This window comes from Apaloderma vittatum, unplaced genomic scaffold, assembly GCF_000703405.1.
Source record: "Apaloderma vittatum isolate BGI_N311 unplaced genomic scaffold, ASM70340v1 scaffold11179, whole genome shotgun sequence".
NCBI lineage: Eukaryota > Metazoa > Chordata > Aves > Trogoniformes > Trogonidae > Apaloderma > Apaloderma vittatum.
In genome coordinates this window covers 59,883-72,212 of record NW_009735823.1, presented here as the reverse complement: position 1 = coordinate 72,212, position 12,330 = coordinate 59,883, and the positions used below count along the sequence as shown (strand labels likewise).

The 12,330-nt window shown below is 37.9% G+C and overlaps 1 protein-coding gene across 1 annotated transcript; it reads left to right on the top strand.

Moving 5' to 3' along the window:
- The first annotated feature begins 1,320 nt into the window (after positions 1–1,320).
- On the top strand, positions 1,321–9,138 carry LINS (lines homolog (Drosophila)). The gene is made up of 6 exons (XM_009876744.1): positions 1,321–1,728; positions 1,829–1,918; positions 2,744–2,885; positions 3,151–3,741; positions 7,096–7,276; positions 8,241–9,138. The coding sequence occupies exons 1-6, from the start codon at positions 1,321–1,323 to the stop codon at positions 9,136–9,138; spliced, it is 2,310 nt and encodes a 769-aa protein (XP_009875046.1).
- Positions 9,139–12,330: the final 3,192 nt, after the last annotated feature.

The window sequence follows — 12,330 nt, the reverse complement described above, 5'->3', positions numbered from 1 at the left end:
AATTGTCTTTTTAAAAAAGACAAATTGTCTTTAAAAAAGACAAATTCAGGCAACTTCACTAGTTTTAGGTTCCTTCTGAAGGAAAGACTGCCTGATGGTGGAAGAAGTGAGGAGTCTGGATAGCATATCTCGGTCTAGCCCTAAACTTTTGTACCTTTGAGAAGCTACTTTGTCAATGAATACTTCAGTTGCGGTTAAAAAACTGAATTGTAAAACTGAAGGTGTAATTCGCAGTGTTTGATAGTGGTTTAAAAACTTGTCAAAATTAGAAACTAAAACAAAACTGCCTTCTATGCTGAGGTTTATGGTTTCATTTTTTTCTGGTATTCTGCTAAAAGGCAATGATAATTTAAAATATTGAGAGTGATGATCAGTGCAGGTGAAATTGATACATGGATAGAATTTCTTAGCAGATGGAAGGCTGAGCTTAACTGGGAAATGTAACATTTAAATAAAAGCCAACCAGAGACGAATGGCTTCAGGAGTCCAACTGGAAGTCTACCTGGTTGATTATGCCAGACTTAAAGACAGGGGTCCAAAAAGCATGCAAAAAGAAAATTCCTGTAGACAACATAAGTCGCATTCTTCACAGTAAGTACAGAATGAGATTTTGGGGTTTTTTTTATTAAAAGGGTTCTGGTTAGGGAACCTGTTAAAACTGTCCTGCGAAGATTACAGACTATCATCAGTCTTAATATTGGTGAAAAAGAAACTTTGATGATCTCAAGTATATCCTTGTTTTCTGGGGAGGTATGGTATCTGTCTAGCCATTTACGCAACAGCTAGAAAATTGTGTGTGCTTAGATGCTTGCGCTTAGAGAGATTTGAGTTCTCAATAGCTCTTTCCAAGCTGTAGTGAATGGTTTAGCAATGTTGAGAAAGATTTGATGCAAGTTCTCTTATCTTTCAGTAGTGATGAGTAATAGTAATCTTTGGTTTTGTCAGTTCCAGCAAATTAATGTTGATTTGAGTAGTGTAATATTAAAACTGTAAACTTATTCACAGCATGGTAATTCTTGTGTCATTTTAATGTCTCAGTGGGACAGTTTTGTGCGGCTATCGCTCTTGCTGTGCTCAAACAGTGAATTTGTATTTCTAAAATAAGTTTATTAATGTGTTAACTCTAAAACTTGTTCTTTTGTCCTTTCTAGTTATCTGTGAAGTTCAGTAACAGCTAAATATCTCTTTCTAGGTAACTTGGAAGAGAAATGCCTAATAGTGTTTCTGTGTCCCTTACTGGATAAAAATAACTTCCAAGGAGTGACCCTGAGTAATCGGTGAAGACGTGTGGCATTATCTGGAGTATTGAATGTTCTCATAATGAAGATCCCTCTTCTGCAGCAGATGTATAAGGACGTACTGGGAGGCATTCCACTAGCAAAGGAAAGCCATCATTACACCTCGCTACTTAATCTGTGTATTGAGCAGTCACCAGAAAGAGATGAATCTTGTCACCAGGTGCACCTGCCATCTGCTGGTGGTGGTGGTAGGAGCCATGAGGACACTGATACGTCAGGTGTGGTTGTCCCTACAACAGCTGATACATCAAGTAGCTTTGCAAACATGAAGTCCTCCTTCTCCCCACGAGAAGTGACGCTGCTTCAGTTAACCTTGATCAGGATGATGGTGGCTAAAGCTGAGTCCCAGCAAATTGAATCTGATACGAGGCAGAAGTACTGTGAAATCTTTGTCCTCCTTCTGAAGGAGGCAAAACTTGACTCAAAGTTGGTAAGCTTTTATGAACTTTTGAAACATTTTTGTGAACTGAGGAGGGGGGGAAAAAAAAGGAACGTGTCTTAGATAACCTTTTCTTTCTACATATCTGCAGATTTGTCTGCTCAGTAGTTCTGATCAGCTGTTATCTCACATGGCTTCAAAAAGTTTAGCATCTCTTGTGTATTTCCAGCTGAAGGAAGAGGTGAGTATGTCATAACTTTTCACACCTCAAAAAATGACTTCGTGAATATGTGCCTTCAAGTTGTTCTGTTCGACTCTAGAGCCAAGTTTTTGTACTGTTTATAGGGCACAAAAGGAGTCGCTGTGTGACTACTGTGTAATCTAAATGTAGTTCTAAAGAGGCTCCTTCTGTGAGTAGAAACTATTTTAAGGTAAAATGTGTCTAGATGACAAGAAATATTCTCTTCAAGGTTGCAATACAGGTATTTAACACCCCCCCGATAATCTAGGTTATCAATATTTTTACAATTACTTGATATCTGTTAGGTGACGTGGTATGTAAAAATAGGTAATAACCTATTGAAAATTAATCAGATGCTTTTCTGCATTTTCTTGTTTGAGTATTCCAGTTACTTGTGGGCTGTTATTTTTTGCTCGTATACTGGTGAATGTGTATTGTAACCTCCATAGTAGCATCTCTGAGCTTAGATTTCTCTCAGAAATACGTTTGTTATTTCTTCCAAGGTTGCCTGGCACTAGGAATTACAAATTCAGATATGATCTGTCTACAGTATTATCTGATTTTGGGAAGGTCATGTGACTTGAGGAGGTTTGGTTTTTCCCTTTCTGGAAAACAGACAATTCCTATGGCATGCGTACATGACTTCGTGTTTGTAAAGTGGCCTAAGTACTTAAACAGCCCTGGACAAATATATTGTTTCTACCTGTGTTTTTTTTCTATGTCTGCATTTGAATCTTTCTAACATACAATTTTAAAATCTTCATGTTATGATTAGCATAGTAATTGTAAAATATACGTGATTGTTTTTTAAACAAATTTCCTCAGAACGCGTTAAATGTCACCTGGCTCGCCTTTAGCTTGAAGACTCTTTCAGGATTCCCTGTGAACACCCGGGTAGCAGGATGTCTGTGGACTCTTACCACCATTATCAAGGACATACTGAAAGATGAAGTTTTACCCAAAGCAGGTACTGCAGCAATTTTAAGATGTTACCGATACACGAATCCCCACTAGGGGGGGGAATGTTACTGGTAATCTCATCTGGACAAGCTTGTCTGAAAAACACGTATCCTCTTCGTTATAAAAGGATGACAAAGAACTGTTAAAAATGTAGTGGTTTAAACACACTTAAGAACTCGAAAATTAAATAGTCACAATCACCTGGTTTTTGCTTCTTTAATGATTTAGCTATGTTGCACTCCAACTCCATAACGTTCTTCTTGTTGCTGTAGGTATTTTGAAGAAGCTATTGGCTCCTCTGGATGCTGTGCTTGAAGGATTTTTTAATTCCATGCTGTTCCATCATTTTGACAGTCACCACTATACTTCACCTTATTCTGAAGCTGCAAACAATTTGATCAGTTTTATAGATCTGCACGAAGCACTTTTGACTTCCAGAACTGAATTTGAACTACCGCTTGCATGTCAGAGAGTGTTATTTTTGAAAGTTTCTTATATTCTGAACCTCATTAGCTCATCAATTCACTATATAATCAAGAAGAAGTTCATTATGCTCCTGAAAAAATGTGTCCTTTACAAATCTAGAGAAGATGCTAGAGGTGGATCCCTGTTCTTGCAAAACCCAGCTTTGTATGAGGATGCACTTGTGCTGAGTAACGCTGTTCTGCAGGTCGTGAATTTGACTTGGCTTAATCAGATCCCGCTTGGTGAGAATGCCGGCCACTTTGGAGGCAGTGAAGTTGCTGCTGGAGATGATGTTCAAAGTGGTTCAGACCAAACTGTTGTCAGAGCCTTAAGTCTCATTGTGCTTAAAGCACTGGAATTCAAGTTTCAGAACTCTGCTGCAGAGGCTGAAATCAAAGGTAATAGTCTCTTCTAGTTGTGATCATTAAGCAGCAAGAGATTTAAAGCTTTCAGGTTTTGTAGTCACAGCTCATTAAGACTGTAAGTAGAATTCAGGTGAATTACTGGCGGTGGGAGGGAGGAAAGAGAAGTCCCACCCAGGAAACCTGCTCTCACTAATTAGTTGTCTCCTTGCATTTTATTCTGTCCTTAGTTTTGCAATGGGGGGGGGCTTGAAGCAGTTGCGTCTGAGATTGAAAACTTCTCCTGTTAAGAACATGTCTTTAATATTTCAAATAATTGAGGCAGCTTAGGAACACCAGCCTCTTCTCCAGTTGGAAAAGAAGAGAGGCCATAGCACAAGCATCTGCTCTCTTCAGGGTAGGGAACTAAAAAGAACTGCAGGTAACATTCTGCTATTTTCTAACACAGAGATAGGACTTTAAGTACTGTCAAGTATTTATCTTTGTTGAAGGTACTAGGCACTACTGTTGGACAAATGACATATATAGGGTAAAGCCAGTAGTGGTAGAAAAGGTAAAAATAATGAAGCTGTAAAGTAAGAGACAGGAAAATTATGGGACTTGGCAGAGTATAGTGGTTGTGTTTTTCACCCTGACATATAGGTCTAGTCCTCTGAGTAAAGTGTGAGGCATACTTCTCATACCTGCTTACTTGTTTGTTTGTTTGTTCTGCTGAACAGGGGAATTAGATTAGGAGAAGAGCAGACCTGGCGCTGATGCTCAGGCTATGCCACAAGGCAGGCAGCGGGCCGGCGAGGGAATGCTGCGTGACTTGTGTTCCTCACGGGAGAGAAGGCGTTGCTGTGTCACGCTGGTAGGCAGTTAGGAGCCTTCTGCTGTTGCTGTAATGAAGTGGTGGGGCAAGGCATTTTGCCTGAGAGATGCTTCTGGAATCCCATCTTCCCACTTGCATGTTTTACCTCGGAGAGAGACATGATACCCGTCTTCTGATGCTAAGCCGTGTGGACGGAGACGTGCGAATTCTGTGAGCTTGCTGTGCCTGGATGACGGGCTTCATGGCAAAAATGGAAAGGCAGCTCAAACACAAGTGAGGGTGTTCCTTATTGTAGGTTAATCAATGATGTGGCAAAAAAAAGTAATTATATTTGGTTTTTCACCAAGGATAAAATTTTACAGCATTTTAAATGTATCAAGGCATTTTAATACAAGTTCTAGATGTAAATGTTATTTTAGGTTTTGTATTTCTGCTATGTGGCACGCATAAAACCAATTTTTAATTCATCTGACTGTGCAAAAGCACCGCAGACTTCTGTTAGCTTCTGACACTTTTTTTTACATTTTGAAAGATGTTGTATTTGTGTTGCTAGTTGCATTCTTAGTTTTTTTCAGGATTTGTAGAGAATATTTTACTTACTATCCACCTTCTGAAAAATATGTAGAGACTGAGATTGTCCAAGAGCAAGCGAGCAGAAAAAATGTAGGTTAAATCTATTTTAGACGTCTTTATGAAAATTCTTTCTCAAAAAAAGAAATACTCCTTTCTTTTCCAGATTCGTGACACAAAAATGAGTTCTTTAATTAGATTCAAATACCCAAACTGTCAAGAGGAATTTCAAGTTGAAAGGAATGGTGGTTCTATTTTAGTGATGTTGAATTAAGTGGTTAAAACAAGCACCAAAACACTCTAATATGCTAACTTCTTCCCTTCCAGGAAGCTCGTTGATCTTATCTTTTTTTATTAACATGAATTACAGTGGCTTAACTTTTAATTCATTTCAATTTTGAGGGTAATTTCCAGATATCTTTGATTTATAGGGAAGGATTTCAGTCTGAATAGTAACTATTAATAACAAGGGTAATTTGCTATCCCTGTTATTTGCTAAGAGGAAGAGCAAATCATAAAGTCAAATATTACGGGAAACCACATAGTGATGTGGAAAGTAAAATTGATTCTGATGTTGCAGGAATTTTTCAAAAGCTGTAATCACTGTTTATATAAATTATGCAACTGTGCCCTTCCAGCCGTAGTGTACTTCCAGCAGCATTAGAGTTCTTGCTTAAGGACTAGCTTTGGGGTAAAAATCTGTATGTCACTGTATTATTTTCTGTTTTCTAAACATTGATGTGTGCTGTGCTACATGAAGAACTAGTATATGCTACGTAGTGTATGTGTGTAGTACATCCTAGAGTATGTCACTAGTAGCAAAGAGGTAAGCTTCTTGACTTAAGGGAAAGAGCCTGTCTGTCGTACAAGCGTAAAGTTATCAGTAAGCCACTGAACTAAAATAGCTTAAATTCTGAGATACTTTTCCTGTCCAGGAGTGCACTGTTTAGAGAGGGGGGGAAAGTGAAGATTTGCAATTAAAACGCTGCTCACATTAATCCTTCCGGTAAGGATTTTGGACTGTTTCACAAAGATACCTTTATCCCAAGCCTATATGGACTTGAAAGCATATGTCACCCATGAAAAATTTGTTTTATAAAGAATATGGCTATGCTACAAGCTTTCTTTTTTATTTTTTACTGTAGAAATGACAGTTTCTTCCCACCAGCTGTAGATCACTGCAGTTAGCTCCTACGGTGAATCACACTGTGGGGCATTGCTTCAGTCCTATTAAAACTTTGCAGGTGGATTATTCATATGGGAAAAGCTAACCTGGATATAATCTCAGCAAAGTGCTCAGGTTGGGTTGTTTTATCTGTGGCATTGACTTCATTCCGATTCACCTTTCTTTCGTTTGTGATGCACCAGTGAAGCTACCTGATCAGGGAGTTAAAGGAAATTATAAATCCCAGCTCTGTAGTTATAGTCACATTTTTGTAGATTTCCTGATAGATGCAACTTTTTGGAGGTATAATCTTGTTCGTTGGTCTGCAGGCTTAGGTGTGAGAGGATTCATCCAAAACTTTTTAGGTCACATCTGATTATTCTTCCTTGAACTCCAAGGAAATGAGATCAGATGAGTAAATCATGTCCTTAAATTGTATCTGTCTCGGGGTGGGGAAAGAGGGAGGAGGTGGTGCCTCATGAGTCATTTAATTCTCTGCAGGTTACTTATTGTTAGCACATTGGCATCTAAACATTGTTATGTTTAGAGTTTAACAGAGTGACCATTCATAGTGAATTGAAGGTTAGATAATTTCTTATGGTTTTCTACAAAACATTTCTTGATTTTTAAAATATTTTTTGCTACCAAGAAGCAAAAACAACTCTACAAAATTTGATGCCATGTTAAGTCAATTGAACTAATTAAGTCAATTAAGTCAGTTGAGTCAAATGATAAATGCATTCTTGAACTGTTATGCACTGCTCATTTAAAAACCAAAAAGTGTATATTGTTTAGTAACAAAAAAATAAAAGCAAAATTCATGGTTACTTCTTTTTTTCAGGAGACTTTCAGAGTACCATGTCCCAGCTGTTGATATTCTGGAGGAGTCATCTGAAGTCTTCCCCACAGTCTTCCCCGGTTGTACATCACTGCGAGTGGCTCTCGTTAGTTTTCATAGAGCAAGACGATGATATGTGGGAAGCTGCTAAAGCTTTATTACTCATTTATTTAAAATTTGATAGGTTAGTGTACATATTGTTTGACGGAACTATGGCGAATTGTAATTTAGTGATGTTATTGTGATATATATAACATTTTCATTGATTACTTTATAGAAAGAAAAGAATTTTTTTACTAATTCAAAAAAGCCCCCAAACCTCGGGACAATGTAATAATATGTGGTATAAGAGCAGTTGACTTCACTGATAATTTCATTAAGTGTTTTTTGGATTGAAATGAGGGACTTGTGTAACAGTTTCATATTAGATACTCTATAAAATCTTATCATTCATAATAATTGACTTCACAATCTAAAATAAGCTTAGACACAGATAAAAGACTGGATTTTTTCAACACTGCAAGTTTGACCAGAATAGACTACTATAATTAAACTTCAAGAATTCAGAGATTTCTGGTGAAGTAGCCCTCTAAGAATTGGACCCATGTTAATTCTAGCTAGCTGATAAACACTGTTACTGCTAACAGCTGAAATGTGTTCTTCATTGATTTGTCCTGGACACACGCTGCTTCTTTGGTGTTTAAATTACCATTCGGGATATCCTAATTTATAAAAGGTCACTCAAGCTTCAAATGGGAAAATATTGCAAGTAGTATCTTAGACAAACACAATTCTTCTTAGATCCCTAATAAAAGTAGGCCACTCTTCTCCAGTGTGCTTAGTATCCTGAAAGTTAGTCTGTGTTCAGGTTTACAAAAATATTGAAATAACAATTCATGTATTGTAAGCAACTTTGTTTACTCCAGAATGTTTCCTAAGGAGTGCTCTTAAAGAAGGCCTGCTTTAAATGCCTTAGAGTCCTAAACTGTTTGATGTCCTAGCCCCACCTGCCTTCAGTCTTGTGTAAAAAGGTCTTTTTTTGGTTTTTACTTTTTGACAGATTCAAGAAAGAGCAAGACGTACTTGTTTAAAAAAAATAAATTGTAAACTTCGATTGAATTTAATCCATTTCATGACTTACTTTTCAGGTTACAGTGTGATGCTGCTGACAGCTTAAGCCAAAAAGAGGAGGAAATGTGCAACTCCCTTACACACGCAAGTGGATATAATCCTCATTGTATCTTTTTATTTTTTCTAGAAAAAATTGCATTTGATTCCACAGTACTTCTAGATTTTTTGATTTCCTCAGAAACTTGCTTTTTGGAGTACTTGGTAAGGTACCTGAAGCTTCTTAGCAAAGACTGGCATCAGTTTGTAGATGTCTGTAACCGTTTTGATACCAGACATGGCATTTTTCCATCCGTTTCTTCTGTCAAGCCACCCCATCAAGAAAAACAAAGCGATATGACTGATGAGAGTTTGCAAAATGCCTGTTGTGAACCAGAACTGCAGACTCCAATATCTTTGGCTTCTTCTCACAGTTACGTAGTGTTTACAACAGAGCAAGGTGACAATGAAGTTGCAGAGTCAAACCAGTCTAACTCATTGATATGCACTGATAGTGCAGCTCTGCTGGGTTCTCTTCAAAGCCTTGTTAATTATGACAGCTCAGAAGACTCTGAATTAGAATCAGATGGAAAAGAGTGCTTGACAGACACAAAACAGGTGCCTCTAAATAATAGTGAGACAAGGATAAGGGAAACTGGTTGCAGCTACGCAGGTGAGAAGTGTAATACACTTAAATCTGAAGTGTCGCCTCTGAAACAAAAGGGATCTAATACCTCATCCGGTTTGACTTGTGTGAGGTCTTCAGATAACATCGTTCCCCTGAGAATAATGCTTTACAAATCAACAAAATGTTTGGAAGAACTGCAAAAAGCTATCTCTAGGTTGCAGAGAAGAAATCTTTTCCCATATAATCCGTCTGCATTGTTGAAACTACTGACTCACGTTGAGAAGATCAGTAAGAACATGAATCCACAATAATCCGAAGAAACGTTCTAGTGATTTATTTTTTTTTAAACTAGTACACCAGGGAACGTTTCCATGAGACTAATGACTTCTAAAGCTCATGCCTCTTGCACCTGCAGCATATTTAACCTGGAGCAGGATAAATGTGGTTTTGGTTGACACCTTAAAAATCTGCAATTGCATTCAGTGATATGATCCATTACCTAAGGATCCTGAGGTTATTCATGGTATGTATGTCAGTGTATGGCACGTAAGGATTAATTGTTAGGTATTCACAATTTGATAATAAATGACTGACTAATAGGAAAGCAGATCAACAATACATAATACTTAAAGTATTGTCAATTATACTTTACTGTCATTTTGTATCCAAAGTCATTGCCAGTTTGGCAGTGATTTATGGACCACAGTACAGTGTTAATGCAACACTTGACTGCTTCCAGGTTGAGCTAAATAAAATATTTTAGTTGGGGACAGTGCTGGTGTTTCTCCTGTGTGTTCTGCATCGGTGCTTTGCTCCAAGTGGACCTTCAGAAGTGCTACTACCACAGTCACAATAATCCGTGCCACGCTTTTCATGGCTGAAGTGCTTAACCGATGTCTAGGCTGTACTTTTTTTTTAGCTCTTACTGTTTGTCTGATTTAATCAGCAGTGTTATCATTTCAATAAAAATTAAAAGTAGTTTTTCATAGTATTTTATAATATATTCCCAGAATTAGAAGGGAAGATAGATATGAGACTAATTCATATATTTCCTATTTATAGAACATTTTGGTGGAGCTTTATATCTAAAATCAAGCTTAGGTAACACAGAAGTGAAATTCCTTTCATCCATTATGTGTTTTGTGTTATTATAGACTATATACTTCATACATTTGTTAAATCAGAAACGGATAACTAGAAATTAAGTGTTTGCAGTGCGGTGAGATGAATATTAAGTTCTTATACTTGACACCTTTTATTAGATCTAATTTGAATAACCTGAAAGGTAAGCATCTTAAGACTTTGCCTGGGGAGATTTAGTCCAGAACAGGATCCAAACCAGTGCGTGCACTTAGCAGGAAGCCACCTCATGTTGGTACATTTAACGTGCAACTTGTGCTGATCTTACAAGGGTTGAGCAATGAGAAGGTCCTGATGACGGAGACTGCTGTAAAGATCTCAGACTTCATCAGAGCTGTAAGAAGCAGTTTTCCTTTTAGGATTGTCTCGTGAAGGTAAGTGCTCTATTCAGGTTGAGAACCGAGTAAGTTCATTTGAAACAGCTGTTTAATGTTAAATTGAAATAGGTGTTAAGATGTGTAGTCTCTGGAGCAAGATGGCCCAGATCCCTGTGGCCATCTTCTAGATTAGTCTTGAGCTCTGAACTGCTTAATCAACACTGTTGGGATGGACAGAAAACTGGGTGAAGCTTAGGGGACAATTTAGCTGGAAATTGCATCGCTCTGCTCTCCAGAGACACTTGAATGGTGTGAATCGCCAGAGAGGAAGGTTTGAACCTCAGTCTTACCCTTTCAGGCTGACAGCTGTAATCACTTGGCAGCCAGATGGGAAAGGGTAGATCCCCTTCAGTGGCAGGTAGGAAATCTGAATATTCTGTGCATTCATGGTGCTTTGGTTTCTTCCTGAGGTAACAGTTGTGCATAGGAGTGGATGAGACTGTCAATGAATGGAAATTTTTCCATTCATGATTAGAGTTACTTTAGTTGAGAACTACCCTCTGTTTCTCTTTGCTGTTTGAACTTGGTTATGCTCTAGATGCTAAATTGCACTTTTCTGTCAGGATTAAATTGTCAGGACTAAATGCTTGTGGGCGTGTTCAAAGATGCAACTCTAGACAACCTGGGAACTTTTCGATTCAAACAAGGGAAGTGCCTTTGGCAAGGCAATTGAGCAAGAGTTTCTCAAGATCACAATTTTAATTGTAAGTAGGTGCTTAGATTTCAGTGAAATCCTTTCCACTATCCACACTTCTAATCTAGCCTTTGCTGACTAGTTTATTATAACCGACTATCTTCATTGTTTTCACTGAACACAGTATTGTTCAGCATTTCTTGTTCTATACTGTGCCAGTTGCAAGTATCCAAGTTGCAGCAATATTTCTCAGATACTGATAAGATAAGCAAGGTGGGAAAAGTGGAGCGGGGAGATAATTTTGGCTTTGTTAAGCACTGGTCGTCTTGTTTGTCAGTGATTACTGTAGGAAATTTCCTGAAGTAAAAGTGTAGACATCTCGGAACGGTGTCTAAAATTTAGCAAGAAGTGTAGGAGCCATAACTTGATTTTTGAATACAGCAAATCCAGTGGCAGTCCAAATGTATTTAATTCTTACAGGCATGAAATTGGTATTGTGCCCAATTGGTTGCTAGTAGTGAACATTCCCACATGTTTCACCTCTCAGGAAGCCATTGTTTTAATTCTCAGAGTGTTTTAGTGATAAAAATGGGTAAATGTGGTATGTATCTGGCAACTAGATACCTTAATGTGTTGATATTTTACCATTTATGAACTGTGGGACCTGACATGGTGTAAACCCGATACGAGTGAACTTTTTTTTATTGCACACAAAATGACTGTGAGCAGTGAAGGTAGCTAGTCGTTGTATGGATATATTAAAAAAAAAAGTCTAGCAGATAGAAAACACATTGCAAAAGAATTTGTAATCGGTGAGTGTATAAGGTGGGGTGGTTGAGGTCTGGTTTTGGGGTTGCTGGTGGTTGGGTTTTTTTGGCTAGAGTTTCTACTATCTAAAATGATAAGGCAGAGCTGTCATTGCACTTGCTAGAGCAAATTAACTTGGCTACAGAACCTATTACCAACATTCAATTAGAACTTGAGAAGTAGGTCAGTTATTACTAGGCTGTGCCTTGCCTTTGGATATTGATATCTAACAACTCTTCTTGTATTATTTCAAAGCAAGACAGAACAAATCAGGTGACCTGTCTGGAGACAGTTTTCTATCTGAGGACTTGAAGTGTCCACAGTCTCCATCTGTGTCTGTGCAGTTGTTTTGAGGAGTTTACCTTCAACATCAATAGAATAAATTATGCTTTAATGAGGTAAGCAGGTAGGTAGCACTAGAAGTTACTTACAGGATGTGCTTCTTAAAAAGAGTATTTTTGAACTTGAATATTTGTAGAGCTTGGCTGCAATTACAGCTGAATCCAGGTGGTTCCATGCCTGTGGTTCTTCAAACTGGATTTCCT

Coding starts and splice junctions, on each gene's coding strand:
- LINS (XM_009876744.1), top strand. CDS start 1,321: ATGAAGATCCCTCTTCTGCAGCAGATGTATAAGGACGTACTGGGAGGC. Junction 1,919..2,743: donor ATTTCCAGCTGAAGGAAGAG/GTGAGTATGTCA, acceptor AAATTTCCTCAG/AACGCGTTAAATGTCACCTG. Junction 7,277..8,240: donor ATTTATTTAAAATTTGATAG/GTTAGTGTACAT, acceptor CTTACTTTTCAG/GTTACAGTGTGATGCTGCTG.